Source organism: Blastomyces dermatitidis, assembly GCF_000003525.1.
Source record: "Blastomyces dermatitidis ER-3 genomic scaffold supercont1.12, whole genome shotgun sequence".
In the NCBI taxonomy this organism is placed as follows: Eukaryota; Fungi; Ascomycota; class Eurotiomycetes; order Onygenales; family Ajellomycetaceae; genus Blastomyces; species Blastomyces dermatitidis.
Window position 1 is genome coordinate 1,636,218 of NW_025544785.1, and position 19,063 is coordinate 1,655,280.

Here is a 19,063-nt window from a genome sequence, read left to right on the forward strand (position 1 = left end):
TTCTTCACAGTGAGTGAAGAATCAGAACACTTGAAATTCTTCTTTACTTTCTCTGCACTGAAGTCATTATAACACTGTTTAGATTCTATCATTGATTGCTTAAAAGAGATCTTATTGACCTTTTTCTCAGAGAATTGATTATTTAAATAGATCTGAGAAGTCAGGTTGACAAGCTCAGTGTGATTGATTGATGAACTCTGATACTGTGATATCATTGTTCATACTTTATAAGTCAGCTTTATAAGATAAAGCTGTGTTTTTAATTGATTCAAATCATTGATCAATTTCTTTCAATATTCTTTGAATCTTATATTGAAATCAGAAGGATTTTCATTATCTCATTAATATAATGAGTTGAATCACTGCACTGCTGTGAAGCTGTAATTACAGTGATCTTTGATTTGATTCAGTAGAAAGTTCTTGAATTCTTCCTAAGTTATGACAGTATTAATACACTCAAGCTCTCTCTTCTTGATGATTCAAGTAGTCACAGAGATGTCTTCAAGAAGGTTGACAGTATATATTACTCATATCTTATGAGTATTATACTGACTTAAGTTAAGGCAGAATTTCTGTTCAAGAGTACAGATAAAGCTGTGAAATTCAGATAAGATGTTTCTCTTATATCTCAGTGAATCTCTGATCTTAATCTCTCTATCTTCATAATAGATGTAGGTGTGTAAGGGTCACAGTGATGATAGAGCAGTTGAAGAGCTTATATCAAAATGCACAGCAGGTTCAGAAATCTCAGATTTCTGCCAGAGTAGAGATGTATACACTCTAGGAAATGATGTAGTGTTTCTTTCAGAGAGTGAGGTCAGGTCAGTCTTAGCACAGATATATAAGATTATATCAGTCTGTTAGAGCTTGACTGATTCAAACATGTAATTAGATTGAGTGATTTGAATTGTAATATGACAGAACTGAAGCAGTGACTAGTTAATGATATTATGTAGAAGTAGTTGTTTGAGAAGCTATATAAGTGAGCTTGACTATCTTGCTTGAATAGCAAGCTTGTAGGCTATAAGATTATTGCAAGAATATCACAGATATGATACTTAGTATACTAAGAAGATTATATGAGATATGCAGTAACTCTCATATATATTTCAGTAGAAGAAAAATGAATCACTGACTTCTTTAATAAAGAGTCAGCATCTAGCTATTCTATATAGATAATGAGTGAATACTCTTCTCTCATTTCATGAGTGAGAATAGTCAGAGTGATATCTCAGCAGTGTCTCATTGTCAAGAAAGAGTAATCTGCTGACCTTATATAAAAGTGAGGTTCTTATATTTATCAATCGGATCTTCCTATGATACATCTGAATGATGTCATAGAGTGGTTGGAAACTGGTTCAAACAGAATGGAATTATCCGCATGAAAGCAATGAGCTGTGTGAAACCACAACAGGGCCTTGGCGCGGCCGGGAGCGTGACACTTATATAAGATAAGAATCTGAACAGAATAATCTTATAAAGATTACAGTATTAAATGAATTCTTCTATAAGATGAGAATCATGATTATTCATTAATAGCAGTTAATAACTGCTCATTTAACACTTTTTTATCATCTTATTGAATCACTTGATTCATTCAAATTCAATCTTATTATTTATAAAGTCAGACTCAGATACAGTGATGATGTAGTTATCAGATAAGTTAAAGTATATATATCAATTCTCTAGATAAATCTTCAATTTCATTATAATTAATAAATTCAATACTATGTTATCTGCACTGATACACTTCATCACTGTTATTAATTCATGAGAGTATAATAACTGTATAATGAAATTCATGTCTTTAAAGATAGTTATAACTCACTGTCTGCATTCTTCTTCTTCTTGAAATTCAATCTCATCAAAGTTATAGATATTACAGTGAAAAAATTGATATTAATTAAAGACAGCTTTATATTAATTAAACTAGTTAATAATGAAGCTTATATTCTTATAAGACACTTATTTTAAATTCATGAGTTTTTGCTTAACTTGTTTATAATCTGACAGATGTTTGATGAATTAATATATTTATATCTTACTTACTGTGAGAGATGCAGTCTCTGAATCTGTATAATACTGTCTTAACATGCAGTTCACAGCAGCTTTGATATGCTTGATAATAAGTGAACAAAAATTAATGTTCAATTAATGAATTCATATCTTAATTACCTCTTTCTAGCTGTTATTCAATGCTCAATTCAGTGAAACTCTCATAGTTCTTGATTTCTTCTCATTGATTCTCTCATACAAGATAACATATGAGACTTTGAATTCTCATAATAGAGATGTGATTTTTAATTTTGAATTACTTTTATATATATCAACAGCTCTTTGCAACTGCTTCTCAGTGTAATTAGAAGATTTAGACATGATTATAATTAATGATGATTATTTGAAGATGAAGAATAAAGATATTGAAAATATTTTCTTTACAGTGTGGTTTTCTGTATGCTGTGGCACACTCACTACAGAGAGTGAGTAAGCATGGCACGGTTACTGACTACTCCGTATGTGAGGCAATGGATGAACGCCATGGCCTAGCGGGCGGGTAGCGGGCGAAAGCTAGCCTATTTGCAAATCCCAAGAAGTAGCTAAAAATGCAGGAAATTACCCCTGGCCCGCGTAGATATGCGAGTGACTAACTAGCACCAAGCAGAACTTGGCTGTTTCTATAAAATTCCGAGGGCGCGTGTGCTGTTGGGACTTACTTATATATTTTTGTTGATATATATAACACCCCTAAGGGCCCTAACACATCCCCATTCTTCCTTCTATCACCGCTGCTCTCCCCTTGGCATTAATGTATGTACTGTACACACACATATATATATATATATATAAGACGCGATTCAGCAGGTTAATGTTAGTAACTATATGGACAAGTTGGTCGAGCCAAAGGCTATCTGGCGGCTTGCCCCACGCCTTAACCAGTCTCCAACTCCGCCGAGTCGTCCAACATCTCGTGCTCGGCGTCATGAGTACTCTCCACGTCCGCCACAACCACCATCATTACCATTTCTGCTCCGCGCCTCCCTCTTCCTTTTCTTCATCTTCCCTTCTCCTCTTCATCGGCTGAATTTATCCCCATCTTCCCCCCAATCTACCATACTTTCACTCACTTGTCCTCCCTGTTGCCGGATTGTAAAGCCTGATTCATTCTCTGAGCGGCCTGGAAAATCCTAGAATCGCACTAAATAGATCACACGAAATTCTGTTCGATATCCTCGTTGGACCTGACCTCCCGGTATTCTGGACAAAATTCGTACGGTATGATACGCGATTTCGTCCTCAAACACGTCCTATCCACGGACCTCCTCGACACGGAGAGCGATAGCCAAGCGGCCTCGAAGCCATCTGATCAACCACAGCACCCAAAGTCAGGGCGATATATAGGTGCCATTGACCAAGGCACCACTTCATCGAGGTTCATTATCTTTGATGACGAAGGCAATCTAGTGGCTTCCCATCAGGTGGAACTAAGTCGCATTTGCGAGCGTTCTGGGTAGGCGAGGTTGCCCCTCCCTTGTCGATGCGTGAAGGGCACAAGGGACGATCGCAGCTGACAAGAAGAAATATTCTATATCTGATTTTGCAGGTGGCATGAACAGGACCCAGAAGAAATAGTCTCCTCGGTGGAGAAATGCATTGAACAGGCAACCAGGGCCTTTACCTCCAAAGGTTTCTCAATCGCAGATATTCAGACAATAGGTCTAACCAGCCAACGCGAAACCACAGTCGTATGGGATTGGGAGACGGGAAAACCGCTAAATAATGCGATCGCATGGCCAGACACGCGGACCACATCGTTGGTTAGAGAGCTAAAGTCAAAAGAGGGGGCGGACAAGCTGCAAGAGATATGTGGGCTTCCACTCTCAACTTATTCTTCCTCTGCCAAGCTGGTTTGGCTCCTTCGAAATATCCCTGATGTGAAAAAGGCATACGACGATGGTCGATTAGCATTCGGAACTGTTGATACTTGGCTCATCTACAATCTAAACGGCGGGAAAAAGAACGACGTCTTCGTCACAGATGTGACCAATGCCTCTAGAACCATGTTCACAAATCTGCACTCTCTCAAGTATGATGAGACCTTGCTTAACTTTTTTGAGATTGATCGCTCGAAAATAAAGCTCCCGAAAATTATTGCTTCTGCCCACGAATCGGCATTTGGTTCAATGGCGGCTGGCCCCTTGAAAGGCATCAAAATAACGAGCTGTCTTGGAGACCAATCCGCTGCATTGATTGGCCACTGTGCTTTCTCGCCTGGCCAAGCTAAAAACACTTACGGGACCGGCTGCTTCCTTCTCTATAATGTGGGGAAGTCACCCGTAATATCTAAGCATGGTCTACTTGCAACAGTTGGATATCAATTAGGCGAATCACCTGTATATGCCTTGGAAGGAAGTATTGCGGTTGCTGGAAGTGGTGTCAGCTTTCTAATGAACAACTTAGGCTTCTTCAGGGATGCAAGGAAAATCAACGACGAAGCTGCCACTGTGCCTGATTCGGGTGGATGTGTATTCGTTACTGCTTTCAGCGGATTATTTGCTCCTTACTGGATTGATGATGCAAAAGGCACAATTTTCGGCATCTCTCAGCACACGCAACGAGGACACATAGCCAGGGCAACATTGGAAGCTGTGTGCTTCCAGACCAAAGCAATCCTAGATGCAATGGAGAAAGACAGCGGCGAGAAGCTGAAGGAGCTGACGGTCGATGGCGGGCTGTCTGCTAGCGACATATGCATGCAGTCCCAATCGGATATTATCCAAATGCCAATTGAACGGCCACGGATGCACGAGATTACCGCGCTAGGTGCTGCTATTGCGGCGGGATACGCGATTGGCATCTTTAAGGACCTTGATGCATTACGAGGAATGAACATGTCGAGTAGGACGGTCTTCAAACCCCAAATAACTGAATCAGAAAGCTCGAGGATGTATAAACAATGGTCGAAAGCCGTCGAAATGTCTCGAGGTTGGCTAGACAATAATGCAATCCAGTCGATGTGATTGTTGAACAATGAACGAACGATTGTTTTGTTGGTGGAGTTGTTTGTCCACGTCCACTCACCTTTGTTTTTTTATAATATCTTTGTCAAGCATAGCAGGTAGGATGCTCCTTTGGATACCCATATTCTCATTTTTAATTTTCCTTTTGCGAATATACCTTTCTCGTGTAGATGCTTAATAGTCAGTTGTTCTATTATTGGTTTGATGCAAATGTTCGTAATAGATTGGTTCCCGTTGCACTGGTTCTGCCGCTCTGCACTCCGAAATTGTGAAAGAGGCCGCCTTGTGTCGTTGTGTCAGCGTGTTAGATAGCCACGGGGTGTTATCTGATAAGGTTGTGCTTAGGTTGTGCTGGATGTTTACTACATGGCATAAGACGAGTCTCGTTGGAGGCAGGGGGGAGGGGGGGTGCCTTTCGCTTTTCTGCTCGTTCCGCGTTCCTCGGACAGCATTCTTGTGATTCCTGAAGTCCATCCTCGCCTTCTCACTCCGTGATTACGACTCGGTTACAACATCGAATGATCGTTTGCCTGCGTCTCAGTGGACTGTGTCGACCGCACGACCGCAATTGGGCTAGTTGGTCGGTAACGTCGATGCACAAGGAGGGAATATCTGCACGATAACAGGGTTTACAAGCATTCGGAAACAGGCCTGTTGTGCCGGGGATTAAGCAATCAGAGTTAAAGGATATTCCCCTTCTTGTTGGTGACAAAACAGTACTTAGCTTGGTGTCCCGTCGGTGGCAAGGAGCTATTTCTCATATCAAGAGAAGGAGAAAACCACCTTATGCATGCAGGGCGCGGCGGGTGGGTGGAAGAGACAAGAATTGAATCTTCAACCTTTAGCCCTGCATGAATCATATTACTTACTACAGCGAGCTGTTTGACTCTCAAAAGCAAAAGGGGAAACAAAAGAAACAAAAACGCCACGACGGACGGCTTCTCCCGCGCAGGCCAGTTTGGGACGCCGGGACAACAAGCCTTAGGGAAGGGGGGTGGATCACCGCCATGACTGATAAACCCTGCTAGTTGAAGCTCCGCACTCTTATATTACCTTCCCATTTGTTCGTTTGGCAATGATAGTGTGAACTGCCGGTTTCGTTTTACTTTGTCTCTTAACTGATCACTCAGCACGCATGCTCGGAAGCTAGTTACCACCTTCGGTCCTTGTGCTGGAAAGTTTCCAAGATTTGGTCTTAATGATATACTTCCCTTACATATCTTCGTTGTGTTCCACAGCAGCGAGCGGCTTTTGTTTCCTGGTATATATGGACTGGAACCTACGATATGGATAGGTTCAGCGTCATTATCCGAACCGGAGGAAATACGCTGAGCTCTCTTGAGAGGCAACAACCACTTCAGCGTTGCATGTTTAAGGATGTTTCCCTTGCACCTGGGCCATCAAATTGACCTTCATTTGTTTTCCGCTGAGAGAAATCATTTAAAAGGCATGGATCAGAACCGCTACTGCTCCTGCTCAAATTTGTCTCCTAGCAGCCAGTACCTCTGACTTACCACTCATACGCCTAGCTAAGAACAAAGCCTTGTTTTCGTTACCACTTTTACATAGGAAAGATGTGCGATTATAGAGAGTTGACTCACAGTTGTGGTCACAAGTTGTACTTGGTTTACGCCTGGTGCTCCGAATATCATCAAACACAGATACGATGCCCGCCAAATGTGATCTCGCGGTATGTTTGAACACATTTTCTTTTTAACCAATGCATAAGAAAAGAGAGCCCTGGACATCAGAATTGTACTGAGTGAAGCAATCACGGGATTAGGGAAACCGCTCCGAAAGAATGCAGTACGTAAATTCCGTCGTCCGTCATCTGCTCGACCTTCACCCCTCGTCCCTTATCGGCAGTGTTTGATTTGTGCTCACTGGAGACACACAATGTGCTGTATATGTTGGGAAAATATGTTGTGAACATGGCCAAACCTACGTTATGACTGTACCTCAAGTATTAATTGATCATTTTTGTCCCTAGGTTCCTGTGCGGAATCGAAGAAAAGAAGATCCGTGCCTTCGTCTTCGGGCCCCTCCACCTCGTCATGAAAAAGAAAACCCGATAATTCCCCCCTTGAAAAATGTGACCGAGAAAATTTTTCCTCATAGCTACCACCATCAATGATTCCTGCATAAAATTTTGCATTATTTCGTCACCCCACCAGTTCTCCTCTCTTCATGACATCGATACGAACCTACTAATTAACAAGGTGAGATCAAATCGGCCGGCGGGTGGTCTTGAACCCTGCTTTTGTCAACTGGGCCTATTTGGGGTGCTGGCAGTTTTTCAGGGTCTGGCTGGCTCAAGCCGTGGTCAAAAATAATGGTGCAACTCCGGACAACGCACGACATAGGCGACAAAGAGTTGACGGGGAAAAGAAAACCAAGGCTGATTGAAGATGTCGATCCGTTTTTGTCCAATCACAGTGTTCTCCTGTTTTACTTTTTTCTCGCTTTGTCTTTTCTTTTTGGTTTATTTTTAGGGGCCGGCATATTTCGCTACTTTTAGTTTGGCTTTTTCTTTTTTTGGTCCCTTTCTGCAATTTGTAGGTCACACAAGTACGGAGTAAAAGGGGCCATTATTGATGTTTTTTCCTCTGTCTAGATTTTTGGGTTATTGCCCTTTCTTAATGTCGGGCTTTTGACCATCTTCCCCCATTACTCCTAAAATTTACTCTCTTGCAAATCGGAATTTGTTTGGGCTTACACTTTCTTTTCCCTATTATCTTTGCTGAGGAGCTCGATTACCGCTCTGTTTCTGACATCTGTGGTCTCATGGTAGAGGTTTTCTATCTCCACCACTCCCAAGAGATACGGGCCCCCTATTTGCATTCCTGCCTATCGCTATCGTCGTTGTAGTTCTCCTCGTCATCCCTCCCTCCCTTCTCTCCTCACGTTCTTATCTGGAGGGAAAAAGGGGAATTGGGAAAGTTGGGAAAGGTAAAATGAAACAAGGAGCAACGAGGAAGAAAGAAAGGGAATAGGCATAAGACACATTATGACGATTAATGAATATGGCACCCGCCACCAAACCTTCTTTCCCTCCTCTGCCTGCTCCTCGCACTCCCCATCATCGTCTCACCCGCCCTGAAGGGGGGGGGGGGGAATAAAGGAGCATAGGGCAAAAAAAAAAAAAAAAAAAAAAAAACCACATGTAAGGGATTGTATTTCTAACAAGTAGTGCGCGAATATCCCCATCGAGGTTGGTGCGTCCTACTTTGAGATGGGCTCTTTTTTCCCCTTTTTATTTTCAATGTGGTTTTGTATGTAATTTTCCCCTTACTTTTCTGCTGGTTTGATACCCCACGTCCTCTTCACAAAATACGACACATGCGTTTGCGGCACTGTTATCTCGTTCCATATTTTCTCCGGTGCACCTACTAAAGCTTTCAGCCAATACCCCCGAAGATCTAGTCCTCTACCTGGGCAAGATAGCAACTTCCTTTCTTGTCCTTCCCCCCCTTTTCACTCGATTTATCATTTTTCCTTCTCCATCTACGCCTCGTTCAAGGTTTGTGCTCTGCTTCCCTTCTCCCCCATGTGACATGAGCCAATTAAGTGGTTGCTGATGCAAAAACCTTTTAGCCTTAGGCACGCATAGACACATGTGCGCTGCATACTAAGCGTGGGGTATCCCACCCCGGGTCCCCCTCCGGTTCTTCCACAAGGGAGACATCAGAAAAGTCATCCAATACCACCTCAATGTCCCTCGCTTCCACCCAGACTAACATCTAATCCACCTGCACCCGCACAGATAGGAAGAAGACCCGTGCGGGCAGCGGTTAGCCAGCAGTAGCCTACACAATTTTTGTCGATGAGAAACGGGATCAGGGGCTTGCAGACTGGGCACACTTACATGCATGTATGCATGCATGTATGTTGTATGCACGCAAGCACGCACGCAGGAGGATCCAGCGGGGCCAGGCTTCAAGCCTTCAACTTTTGAGACTGGAACCGAGGGGTTGCTGTTGGTGGCGGTGGACGGGGTGGACGGATCGGGGAGCGAGGGGCCGGGCCGTATGAAGGTTTTTGATATATGATAGGTTGCATTTGTTCCATTTTCAATGTAGGAAAGTGAACTGGGCACTGCCCCTCCTCTCCCCCAGCGTCTAGTGCTTATATCTCTACCGTTTTCTAAGTGACTAGATTGTAGAGGGGTCCTGATCTAGGTTTGATGTAAGGGAAAGGCTCTCAAGATGTTGTTGTGGAGATGATAAGGTGAGTGCTCATACAATTTGTATGAAGGGGAGAATGTATAGTACATGTATGTACAAGGGATAAAGTTAACTAGTTTCTTCCCGTTTCACTTGTCAACAGGGTCAATCTTATCAGTAGAGGGAGAATATCAACTATCTACCCTAGCAGGTAGTTCTCAAATATATCCTTCTCACCCTAATCCTTCTACTTCTTCCTCCTTAGTTTCTTCCAAAGCAACTCATCCAATAATGTATACATACATTATTCTCCACTTTCCTCACAACAGAACATGTGTGAGGCATGCAATGCAAGTGTCAAAAATGGGACATTGAGACAAGAGTTTCCGTGGCTTGCATAAGCACTCTTGGTGGCAATGTAGATCTGAGCTCATTCTTTTGTGTCTCTACTTCAATTGCTTGTTTTTCTGCTTTTCTTTGGCTTTTCTGTTTTCCCTCTCTTTTCTTTTCCTTTTGTGCCTCTGATCTCTTCATCACCTCTTCATTCTTTCTTTCTTCAGACTTTCACTTTATTATTATTATTCTTCTTCTTCTTCTTTCATTATACTCATATACAAGCAGAGCTTATGATGAGTTCTTGCATGATGTTAAATACAGGTCAAGAGTTGATTATATAGGAGAAAATACAGGTGTTGAAATCATGCCAAAATAACTTAAAATAATGAGAAGAAAAAATTGATAGTTTAATATATGAAGTAAGTGATAATATACAGAGTGTGAAAAAATGAAAAATATTAATATGAGTAGTAAAAGTGTTATATTTCATAGTAGCAGATTATGCAGAGATTGCAGTTAATAAAAAAGGTGAAACAGAAAAGAGATAATAAGAAGTAAAAAATTAATAAATATTAATTTTATTAATTTTATTAACTAGTTTACTTATTATTATATTCTTTTAATGTTAAACACTATGTTCTTTTTATGTTTCTGATTATACTTCTTTGTATTATTATAATTATATAAACGTTTATAGGCAATGGCAATAGCAGCAACAGTGACGGACGGCCCTTACTGGCCAAGGAAAGAGGACTAGCATACAGCTTATAAACCCTCTTGCTTAATTTACTCTAAATTCCGTTCCATTTTGGAGCTGGGGAGTCTATTTATTTTGATATATATATTACTATTACGACGGGCTCAGTTGCAATCAGGGGTCATCTAGTCGTCACGCACTATTTCTGCAAATTCTTTTCGAACTGGTTTGCCCAGCCCTACCAGTGGTTTCTTCAAAGCGAGTTACTGCGGGCACAAAATATTATATTGAAGCGAAAACGTGGAATTCTTACGATTGTTTCAAGTAACGTGAATCGTTTTTCTCAGAGATTCCGTGCGAAGTTTTGGGCGCAGCTTTCGTGTGTTCACTGGCTGCCGTAGACCGAAATCGGTAAAAATTATTTAGAGGGGTGTAAATTTAACTATGAATAATAAAATAGCATGAGTAAAATGATTTGGGAGTCTCCTCGTTTTAGACATGCAGAAGCTATTGTCAGTATGGCTTTGTGACTTGCGTATTAACTTTATATAGTATCGGGGTTATGTTATAACAAAAAATAAAACCCGTAGAAAGAAAAGAAATAAGTTTCATGAGGAACAAAGGAACAAAGATTAAGTTCTCCATGGACACGGATCATTTCGATAAGCCGGGTGGTATTCATTAATAAACGTATTGCCAGGGAGCTCTTGTGGTTCGACAGCCCGAATGGTGGGAGCCATTTCTGTCGAATATGCCATCGATATATGGGGATTGCTATTCGCGGGACCAGTATGGATACTCTGAGTTGCTCTAGTCGTCCACGAGTCACCCTGAGCTTGCTTGGTTGGGTATTGATTGTCAGTTGGGGCGAGTTCATGGGTGCCTTTTGTCGGTTGGCGAATTAGGTCATCCACAGTGATTTTGGGGATCGAATTCTGGCGGCGTTTCCATCTGCGTAGAAGAAGGAGTGTAACCCCTAAAATAAGCAGGGCGCCACATGCGGAGCCAATGACTACCCCGACAATTTCTCTCTCGTTCAGCCGCCGTGGATTTGAGAGCGCTTGTTCTGAAGGCTTCGAAGGCGACTCCAAAGGCGCTGACGAAGTAGGCGATGCCGAAGGCCGCGCGGTTTGCGAGGGAACAAGATCATATTTCTTAGCGAATAGAGCTGTGCGGATGGTTGTGGTATCGGTGTCTACGCTTGCAGTTGCGACGGGGGGTACAACTGTTGAAAATTGGCTATAGCAGGGGGTTTGTGTTCCGAGAAGAGTACTAAAAACGGACCAACCACTGGCACAGAGCTTCTTAGTGTCAATCGTCCAATGGCTTTCTGGAAAGCAAAGACTTCATACTTACGTTGGGCAACATGCGTTCTCCTCTGCGACCACATAGCCCTGTGGGCAGGCTGAGAGAGGGGCGCCTGGCTTCCCCTCAACTGGGCAACAGGTGTGTTCTTCATTATCCCTACAGACAATCCGGGAATAGACTGTTATATGATTGTTCGAATCCGTGACGGTAGTATCTTCAGTCGGCCATGTGCAGGACCCGATCACTATTCCAGGCCCAAGATCTCGTGAGCCTAAGGTTCCAGAACTCTTGTCCATCGAAGTAGTAGATATACTGGTGACAAAGGCCGATGGAAAGGCTCCAGAGCGGGTGGGTATTAGGGAAGGGCCAAAAGTTGTAACTGATATAGTTGGGTGTCCCATAATGATCCCTGGGCCGGAATATTTGCCGGCTGGAACTTCCATTCTTCGTTGAAAGATACGGTCTATAATATCGGGAATATTGGGAATGGCTAGGGGGAAATCAACCATTCACTTTGATATCTTCTGATATCTCAAGCCGCTTAATAGCTGTTCCCTGTCGTAGAAATTAGATGTGTACCAAGTTATCTCCCGCAAGGAAAACTGACATACAAGACAGAGAGGCTTATGGAACCCGAAACAATAATCAATCTATGTGACAATGAAATATATTCCACTGTAAGTACGAGTGTTAGAGACTTATTTCACCCATAACGTAGTGTTTCAGCTGAGAATAAATCGAGAGATGTGATCCTTAAGGAGACTGCGGGAAAGAATGTCACCAAATATGTACTTACATGAGATAGTAAAATTTAAATTGCTATGGAAACTGTGTGTGTGTGTGTGTAAACAAACAGTAGTATAGCTGTCATTGCTTGGTAGGGATTAAACATAACCCACAGTATTGACAGAGAGATTGAGCGCATAAAGTCGAGTGGATGCTCCACATCTAAATCCATAAGCCGGCAACGGATGCCTGGGGCTCGGCGCTGCAAGCGCCATAAGAAAGAACTTGGCCAATAAATGGGTTTGCTTAAAGGATCTAGATAGAAGGACTCTAGAAATACAAGCTATCTAGCTCATTGCCGCTTCCGGCGCTCGCCAGGTTCTAAGCCGCTTTGTGGAAGTAACGCCACCACATTCCAAGGGGACTCCACCTGGTAAACAAAGATCTTTGCATTTAACTGCGTTATTGAATAAGAAATACAGTCAAAGAGATGAGAAAGTATGTTAATGTATGGCAGAATAATATTTTATTTGCTTGTCAGTTGCATCATTTGGGCCAATGCGTTCAAATTAGGTATCATGGAACTACATAGTCACACATCTGTTATGGTGGAAGATGTCATTTTGTCATTACATACTCATAGTAACAATAGAGTAGAAAGAATAATGGAAAGACTCTTGTACATGTACATACATTCAAAACAAATGAGCGGATGAAGTTAGTTCAAGGTTGTTCGAGAAATTAGAGTATACACTAGTTAATCACGTGACAAACCTTAATATCATTTATGCTCACTAAATTAAGGTTGTTTTTGGCATAAAACGGTCAATTTGTATTCAAGGGAACAATGTACGGAGTATATAGTGTCTGAGTAAATGAAACTGTTGGCCTCAATAGAAGCCAGGAGCAAAATGGCATCTGAGCACCCGCCGTGTCGCGTGTTTAACACATTATATGAGTAACCATTCAACTTTTGAACAAAAATCAAGCAGTGTTTGCTTTAACACGACAATAGACTATTAGGAGAAATGAGACACCAAGTCGAGAGAGTTGAGAAACGGAGCAAGAAAGACTCAATAACAAATGACGCGTAAATGTCTTCGATGAAATCAAATCGCGCTCAACAACGCAATGGGTTTTCAATAGAAATAATCTCACAACAAAGTGGCATTAGAATCCATCAATAGCATACAACTCGGATAGAAAGAAAAAGAATCAAAACAAACAAACAAGCAAAACAAAACAAAACAACATGCACCAAAGATGTCAGAAGTATCTCAGCCGGATTGGGCAGAATATGTCAGGGATACCCCGCTATGTGAGGAGAAAGCTCTCAAAATAACGCAGCTTCAAGTCAACTACCAACAAAACAACGGCCAACATGGAGGCGCAAACATTGCATAGGACTTACAAGCCCTCCAAGCCCCATGAGAGATGACAGCTGTTGATCAGTAACATCTGGCGGGACCAATGTAGCATAACTGGCCTCCAAGCTTGTATGTGAGGGTCTAACTTGTAAGGAAAAGATGCAACAGACACGGTGCGATTCTCGCTTGCATCCACTGCATTAGCAATTGAGCGCCTGGTGAAAGAAACACTATCATCAAGGGAAGATAAGACCCAGTCAGATCGATGATAATCTTCACAATGAATACCATCAACGGACGGTGACTAGAAGGCGGAGACAACATGTTAACAATCCTTGTTACAGAGGTCAGTTTCACGGGTCCACCCTAACCTGAAGAAATAAAGTTTGCCTAGGTACGTCCTAATAGCTGCAGACCTCTCGGGTGCTTGGTGCGTATGAGTAAAATTAATTCCAAGTTGTTTTGAATTGGAGTTCGATTGAATGTGGAATTACTGAGAAATGTGTCAAGCCCCTTCTGAATGCTTACTAATGTTGCAGAGCGATCGCCTCCCGCCAATAATGAGAAGCGACATCGCCCAGAAAATCGTTTGATATGTTCCACTGCCGGATCCGATCCTGTTTCTTGCCTAAACGACAGACGACGTCAATTGCAATGGATTCCGATAATAACCCGCCAGATTCCAGAGAGTCTGATGAAACTTACATTTTAGTGACAGGCACAAACAGGTAGGCATCAAAACAAGCTGCCCAGCTCTCCTGTTAATTTTTCGCTAATGCCATTTTCCTCCGAACTGCCACAGTGGCCTAGGATTCTCTATTTGCTGCCGCGCAATTGATGAATTCTTCGCAACACGCCCAGAATCCAAGTCCTTAACACTCTTATTTACCTCCCGCAGCTCCAAAAAGAGTGCCGAAACCCTCTCCCAACTCCAAGCACACCTCAATGGCTCTGCCACCAAATACAGAACGTGCAAGGACCGTGTGACCCTCAGGCCGGAACATGTTGATCTGGCCAATTTGCTGTCAGTGCGCGCCCTGTCGCGACGGCTGCTGACATCCCTCCCGAAACTGGACGCTGTCATCCTCAATGCTGGAATCGCCGGGTTCACGGGCATCAATTGGTTCAAAGCGATATATCTTGTCTTGACAGACTTGGTGAACGCAGTCACGTACCCGGCAGAATTTACACTTAGTTCCAAGGGGGTGCTAGTGAAGAAACAGACGTCGCAGCCTGACGAGCCTCCGCTGGGAAACGTGTTCTGCTCGAATGTTTTTGGACACTACATGCTCTCGCACGCATTGATGCCCCTGCTCTCTGCCTCCGAAGTAACTCCAGGCCGTATCATCTGGATATCCAGCCTCGAAGCTACAAGTGCAGATCTCGACCTCTCAGACCTCCAAGCCCTAAATACCCGATGCGCCTACCAGTCTTCCAAACGCCTCACGGACGTCCTCGCCCTGACCTCAGATCTCCCAGGGTCCTCGCCGTGGGTTGACAGCTACTTATCCACATCTAACCCTTCTGCCACTGCAAAACTACAGCAGAATAGAACCAGGAATCCAAACCGCACCACCGCACACTCAAAACCACAAATCTACATCGCCCACCCAGGCATCTGCGGCACCGGCATCATGCCTCTCCTTCCCCCCCTCTTCTACGCCATGATCGCCGCATTCTGGCTCGCCCGCATGCTCGGATCACCCTGGCACACCATCTCAACCTACAGCGGCGCCTGCGCTCCCGTATGGCTAGCGCTCACGCCACAGTCTGTACTGGACGCTGCTGAGGGCGTGTACGCGCGTTTAGGTGGCGGGAAACCGAAATGGGGATCGTCCAGTGACCGGCTGGGTCGGCAAAGCGCTGTGTCCACCGAGGTGGAGGGCTGGGGGTATGGTGGGGTGGTTGGTGCTGCTGTGTTGGAGGGTGACAAGAAGCGGAGAAGGAAGGACGGGGCGACGGATTTGACGGCGGAGGAGAAGGTGGAGTTTGAGGAGCTGGGGAGGAGGTGTTGGCGGGAAATGGAGGAGTTGAGGGTGCGGTGGGAGAAGATTTTGGAGAAGGAGGAGGAGGCAAGGGGGATCTTGAGTGGGCTGTAGTAATTTTGTTCGTTCTAATGAGATCAGGGTCATTCCATGCGTTGGCTTGCGAGGAAAGGTTGGTCCCCGTTGGTGAGGCATGTTTGGATATACGGCTTGGTTTTCCTCCGTTTTGGGGTTGTTCCAGGGTCTCTCTATTTCGGGCGCAATGTCTTTTTTTTTTTTTTTTTTTTTTTTTTTTTTTTTTTTTTGAAGCCTTTTTAATTATTGTAATATACCCGCTCCACGTATATGGCGCTTACATTGTAATCTAGATAATACCTCTAAGCGGGTTTAATTGTGATACACAGATATCCGAAGAAATCTTTATTGTTTCTCACATTTTATGATTTTCTGGCTTGCTTTTCATACGAGACCTACCCTTACTGCGTATATGATATGAACCCCATGTGGTAGGTATGCGCCCTGGAATGTGAAACATGGTCCAGATCCTGAAATAAAAGGATAAATTACACACCAGAGAGGAGGATCCACTAAGTAAATTAAACTAAGATTAAAATTCGAGCCAGATCTTGCAGTATATCAGGCAAACAAAAGCAATATATATATATGTAAGGCAAGAAAGGGGAAGCAAGATACACTACAGAGGTGGAGGAAAATGGAAAAAGGAGAATGTACGAAGGAAAACTAAAATAGAAGAATTAGGTTCCTGAACCCCAGGCAAAAACGCAGAACCAAGTCAGAAAATGGAGCGGAGAAAACGACGCATGCAATATGTGAACAAGGGAGATTATGAGCATATGGGATCTCTCGAAGGAGTTGAGAACCGACAAAAACCATGAGAACAAAAAGTTGGGCCGCGGAAGATATTTTTTCACTCATCGGACATGAATGAGCTAGTAACGTATTTAAAAAAAAGGAAAGAAAAGAAAAGGGGGAATAAATAAATAACATCAGGAAGGAAAAGCAAAAATGTCAACCTCATCAACACCCTGCCCGCCGCTCTATAGGCATAACCCACCCGTTTTTGAACGTCCCGTTTTATTTGTATTACCTTTGATTCGATCCAGACAAACCCACGCACCCTGCACCCACCTCTTTGACGTTTCGCGTCCAACACGTAACATACCTCCACACCTCGCGCGCCGTTGATAATTATCTGCACAGAACGACTCCAATCCATGCTTGAAATTAGGTTGTCAAAAGTGATTATAAAAAATGAAGGCAAGTTTGTCCTCTCCGTTGTTGGTATTGCTTAAAAGATCTTCTTAGTGGAATTAAGAGAAGGCTCATGTAATAGGATATGTTGGGTTACATGATAATAGCCGGAACTATTAAGATATATATGTTGTTAGTTATGGGATATACATGTATTTTAACGAAGAATTGAGGTAATCGAAAAAAGAAAATAAGATCAAATACATACCGTCAACGTTCTGTTTAATGCTCTTGTGAGGGAGAATAGAGCCTCCATTGACGTAGACCTCGTCCCCAATAGTTACATCGTCCCCAAGGACAGTAACATTTTCCAGTCGTGCCCACCTACCCACGGTGCTATTCCACCCGACAATCGTCGACTTTACCCACGCATGATCCTTGACTTTGCTATTCTCTAGTAGGACGCAGCGCTGAAGTCGTACCCCATCGCCAATCACGACATTCGGTCCAATCACGACATTGGGTCCAATACGGCAGTTCTTCCCAATTGTAGCAGAGGGATCTACCATCACATTTCCTCCGTAAACGTATGGCTCTGAAAGCGGGCACAGAAATTTCGAATTGCGTTTGGCGAGTGAAGAAAGATACAGGCAGGTACCCGTGAGAAAATCCTTGGGCTGTCCAACGTCCATCCAAAATCCTTCCAGGTCAAAGGAATGAAGCTGGCCATCTTTGCATATGGCCGGGAAAGTTTCCTGTTCAATAGAAGTAGGGCGGAGCTCAATGCGCTTCAGGACGCTGGGGTTCAGGATGTAGATTCCGGCATTGATGCGGTTCCCCACGAACTCGACAGGCTTCTCAACAAAGCGGTCAATGCGCGATGGATGATTTGGTTTATGTACCACAACACCATATTTAGAAGGTTCCTCCACTTTTGTCACCACAATTGTTCCTTCGTCTGCGTGTTTCTTGTGGAAAGCAGCTAGTTCTGCAAAGGGATATTCACAAATCACGTCTGAGTTGAGAACGAAGAATGGGCTGTCGTCCTTTCCTAGGATCTCCTCTGCGAGTTTAAGAGGTCCCGCGGTGCCTAACGGCTCCGATTCGACAGAGAAGGTGATTTTTACATTATATATTTGCTCGTACTGTAATTGTGATTTCCGCCAACGATCAGCATACTTTTTCTTTTTTCTTTTTGCCCCTTGGTTTTTGCAAGCAGTAGCACGACTAGCTAGCACTAGTTAAGCTTTCAATAGGATAAATAAACGCGTACCTTCTCAAGCGCAGCTACCATGACATCTGGCCGATAATTAACAGCGAGAACAATATCTGTTACACCGGCAGCAGCTAAGCTCTCAACTTGATGTAGGATCATAGGGCGGTTGGCGAACTCCACCAGCGGCTTCGGAAGGGTAAGAGTCTAGGTAAAAAAGAGGTATAAGTATCGAATGGAGCCCCCGCACAGTTTTCGAGGTGACAGACGGGATTCGCATTTTGCGAAGCGTACGTACCAGGGGTCGCAGACGGGTTCCAAACCCCCCAACGAGAATTAGGGCTGCAAACCACAAAAAGAACGTCAGCAAATGGATCAATTGCCCTGTCGGGAGCATCCCGAATGCAGGTAATTCTTACCTTTCATAGTTGATTCGAGATATTAGGTAGGGTGGTAAAGGGAAATATGAGGCCAGCAGAGACCGGCCTTGATTCAAATTAAGGTACAGGTGATGTGGGGTAGAATGGAAGTAAGGCAAACGAGTGTGTGCAAAGAGGAGAAAAGACAGTAAAACGGCAGAGGCAGATAGAGGAATTGAGAGTATTAAGAGGAGCGGACGGAGTGTCGGGGGGCGCAGGAGGAGAGGAAGTCGAGGGAGTGTTTGTGAAGAAAGAAAGGGGAGGAAGATACGACGTGGTATGAATTCTGTCTCTGATGGGATGCGGTGGTTGTTTGAGCCAAGGGCGACGAGGCCACATGGACCGCGCTAGCGGACACAGGGCCGGAGGTGACTCGGGCCAGAGGTACCTTCGACGGCAATTCACTAGCAAACTCTGCGGTGTGCCGTCCCCGAGCAACCTCAGCTGTAGGTACCACTGCTGCGCCCTCTTGAGGGCAAAAACTAGCTAAGAAAAGAATAATTTATAATTTCCATCCAAGAAGCCGCCAGTTTCTGTCATCTGATCCGAATGGCGATCAAACTCCAGCCCATGACTGGCTCTTGTGTAGCCCCGGTTGGCTTTAATTTGCCAGCCTATT

The 19,063-nt window shown here is 43.7% G+C and overlaps 4 protein-coding genes across 5 annotated transcripts; 2 read left to right on the plus strand and 2 right to left on the minus strand.

Moving 5' to 3' along the window:
- The first annotated feature begins 2,736 nt into the window (after positions 1 to 2,736).
- Positions 2,737 to 9,428, plus strand: BDCG_08922 (glycerol kinase). Its single transcript, XM_045424698.1, has 4 exons — positions 2,737 to 3,508; positions 3,602 to 6,708; positions 6,802 to 8,538; positions 8,613 to 9,428. The coding sequence occupies exons 1-2, from the start codon at positions 3,276 to 3,278 to the stop codon at positions 5,016 to 5,018; spliced, it is 1,650 nt and encodes a 549-aa protein (XP_045273357.1). The 5' UTR covers positions 2,737 to 3,275; the 3' UTR covers positions 5,019 to 6,708; positions 6,802 to 8,538; positions 8,613 to 9,428.
- A 982-nt stretch (positions 9,429 to 10,410) lies between these two features.
- BDCG_08923 lies at positions 10,411 to 12,430 on the minus strand. 2 transcript variants are annotated; one of them, XM_045424700.1, is made up of 4 exons: positions 12,319 to 12,430; positions 12,130 to 12,197; positions 11,571 to 12,077; positions 10,490 to 11,504 (listed from the first exon to the last, which is right to left on the minus strand). In XM_045424700.1, exons 3-4 carry the CDS (start codon positions 12,029 to 12,031, stop codon positions 10,847 to 10,849), a joined length of 1,119 nt encoding a protein of 372 aa, XP_045282736.1. In that variant the 5' UTR covers positions 12,032 to 12,077; positions 12,130 to 12,197; positions 12,319 to 12,430; the 3' UTR covers positions 10,490 to 10,846. The 2 variants fall into 2 exon arrangements, with proteins under 2 accessions (XP_045282735.1, XP_045282736.1); XM_045424699.1 differs by having other exon boundaries at positions 10,411 to 11,504; positions 12,134 to 12,345.
- A 1,641-nt stretch (positions 12,431 to 14,071) lies between these two features.
- BDCG_08924 (3-ketosteroid reductase) lies at positions 14,072 to 15,877 on the plus strand. Its single transcript, XM_045424701.1, has 2 exons — positions 14,072 to 14,343; positions 14,418 to 15,877. Exons 1-2 carry the CDS (start codon positions 14,210 to 14,212, stop codon positions 15,712 to 15,714), a joined length of 1,431 nt encoding a protein of 476 aa, XP_045273358.1. The 5' UTR covers positions 14,072 to 14,209; the 3' UTR covers positions 15,715 to 15,877.
- A 16-nt stretch (positions 15,878 to 15,893) lies between these two features.
- Positions 15,894 to 18,994, minus strand: BDCG_08925 (mannose-1-phosphate guanyltransferase). The gene is made up of 5 exons (XM_045424702.1): positions 18,445 to 18,994; positions 18,324 to 18,367; positions 18,086 to 18,232; positions 17,081 to 17,957; positions 15,894 to 16,985 (listed from the first exon to the last, which is right to left on the minus strand). Exons 1-5 carry the CDS (start codon positions 18,449 to 18,451, stop codon positions 16,966 to 16,968), a joined length of 1,095 nt encoding a protein of 364 aa, XP_045273359.1. The 5' UTR covers positions 18,452 to 18,994; the 3' UTR covers positions 15,894 to 16,965.
- Positions 18,995 to 19,063: the final 69 nt, after the last annotated feature.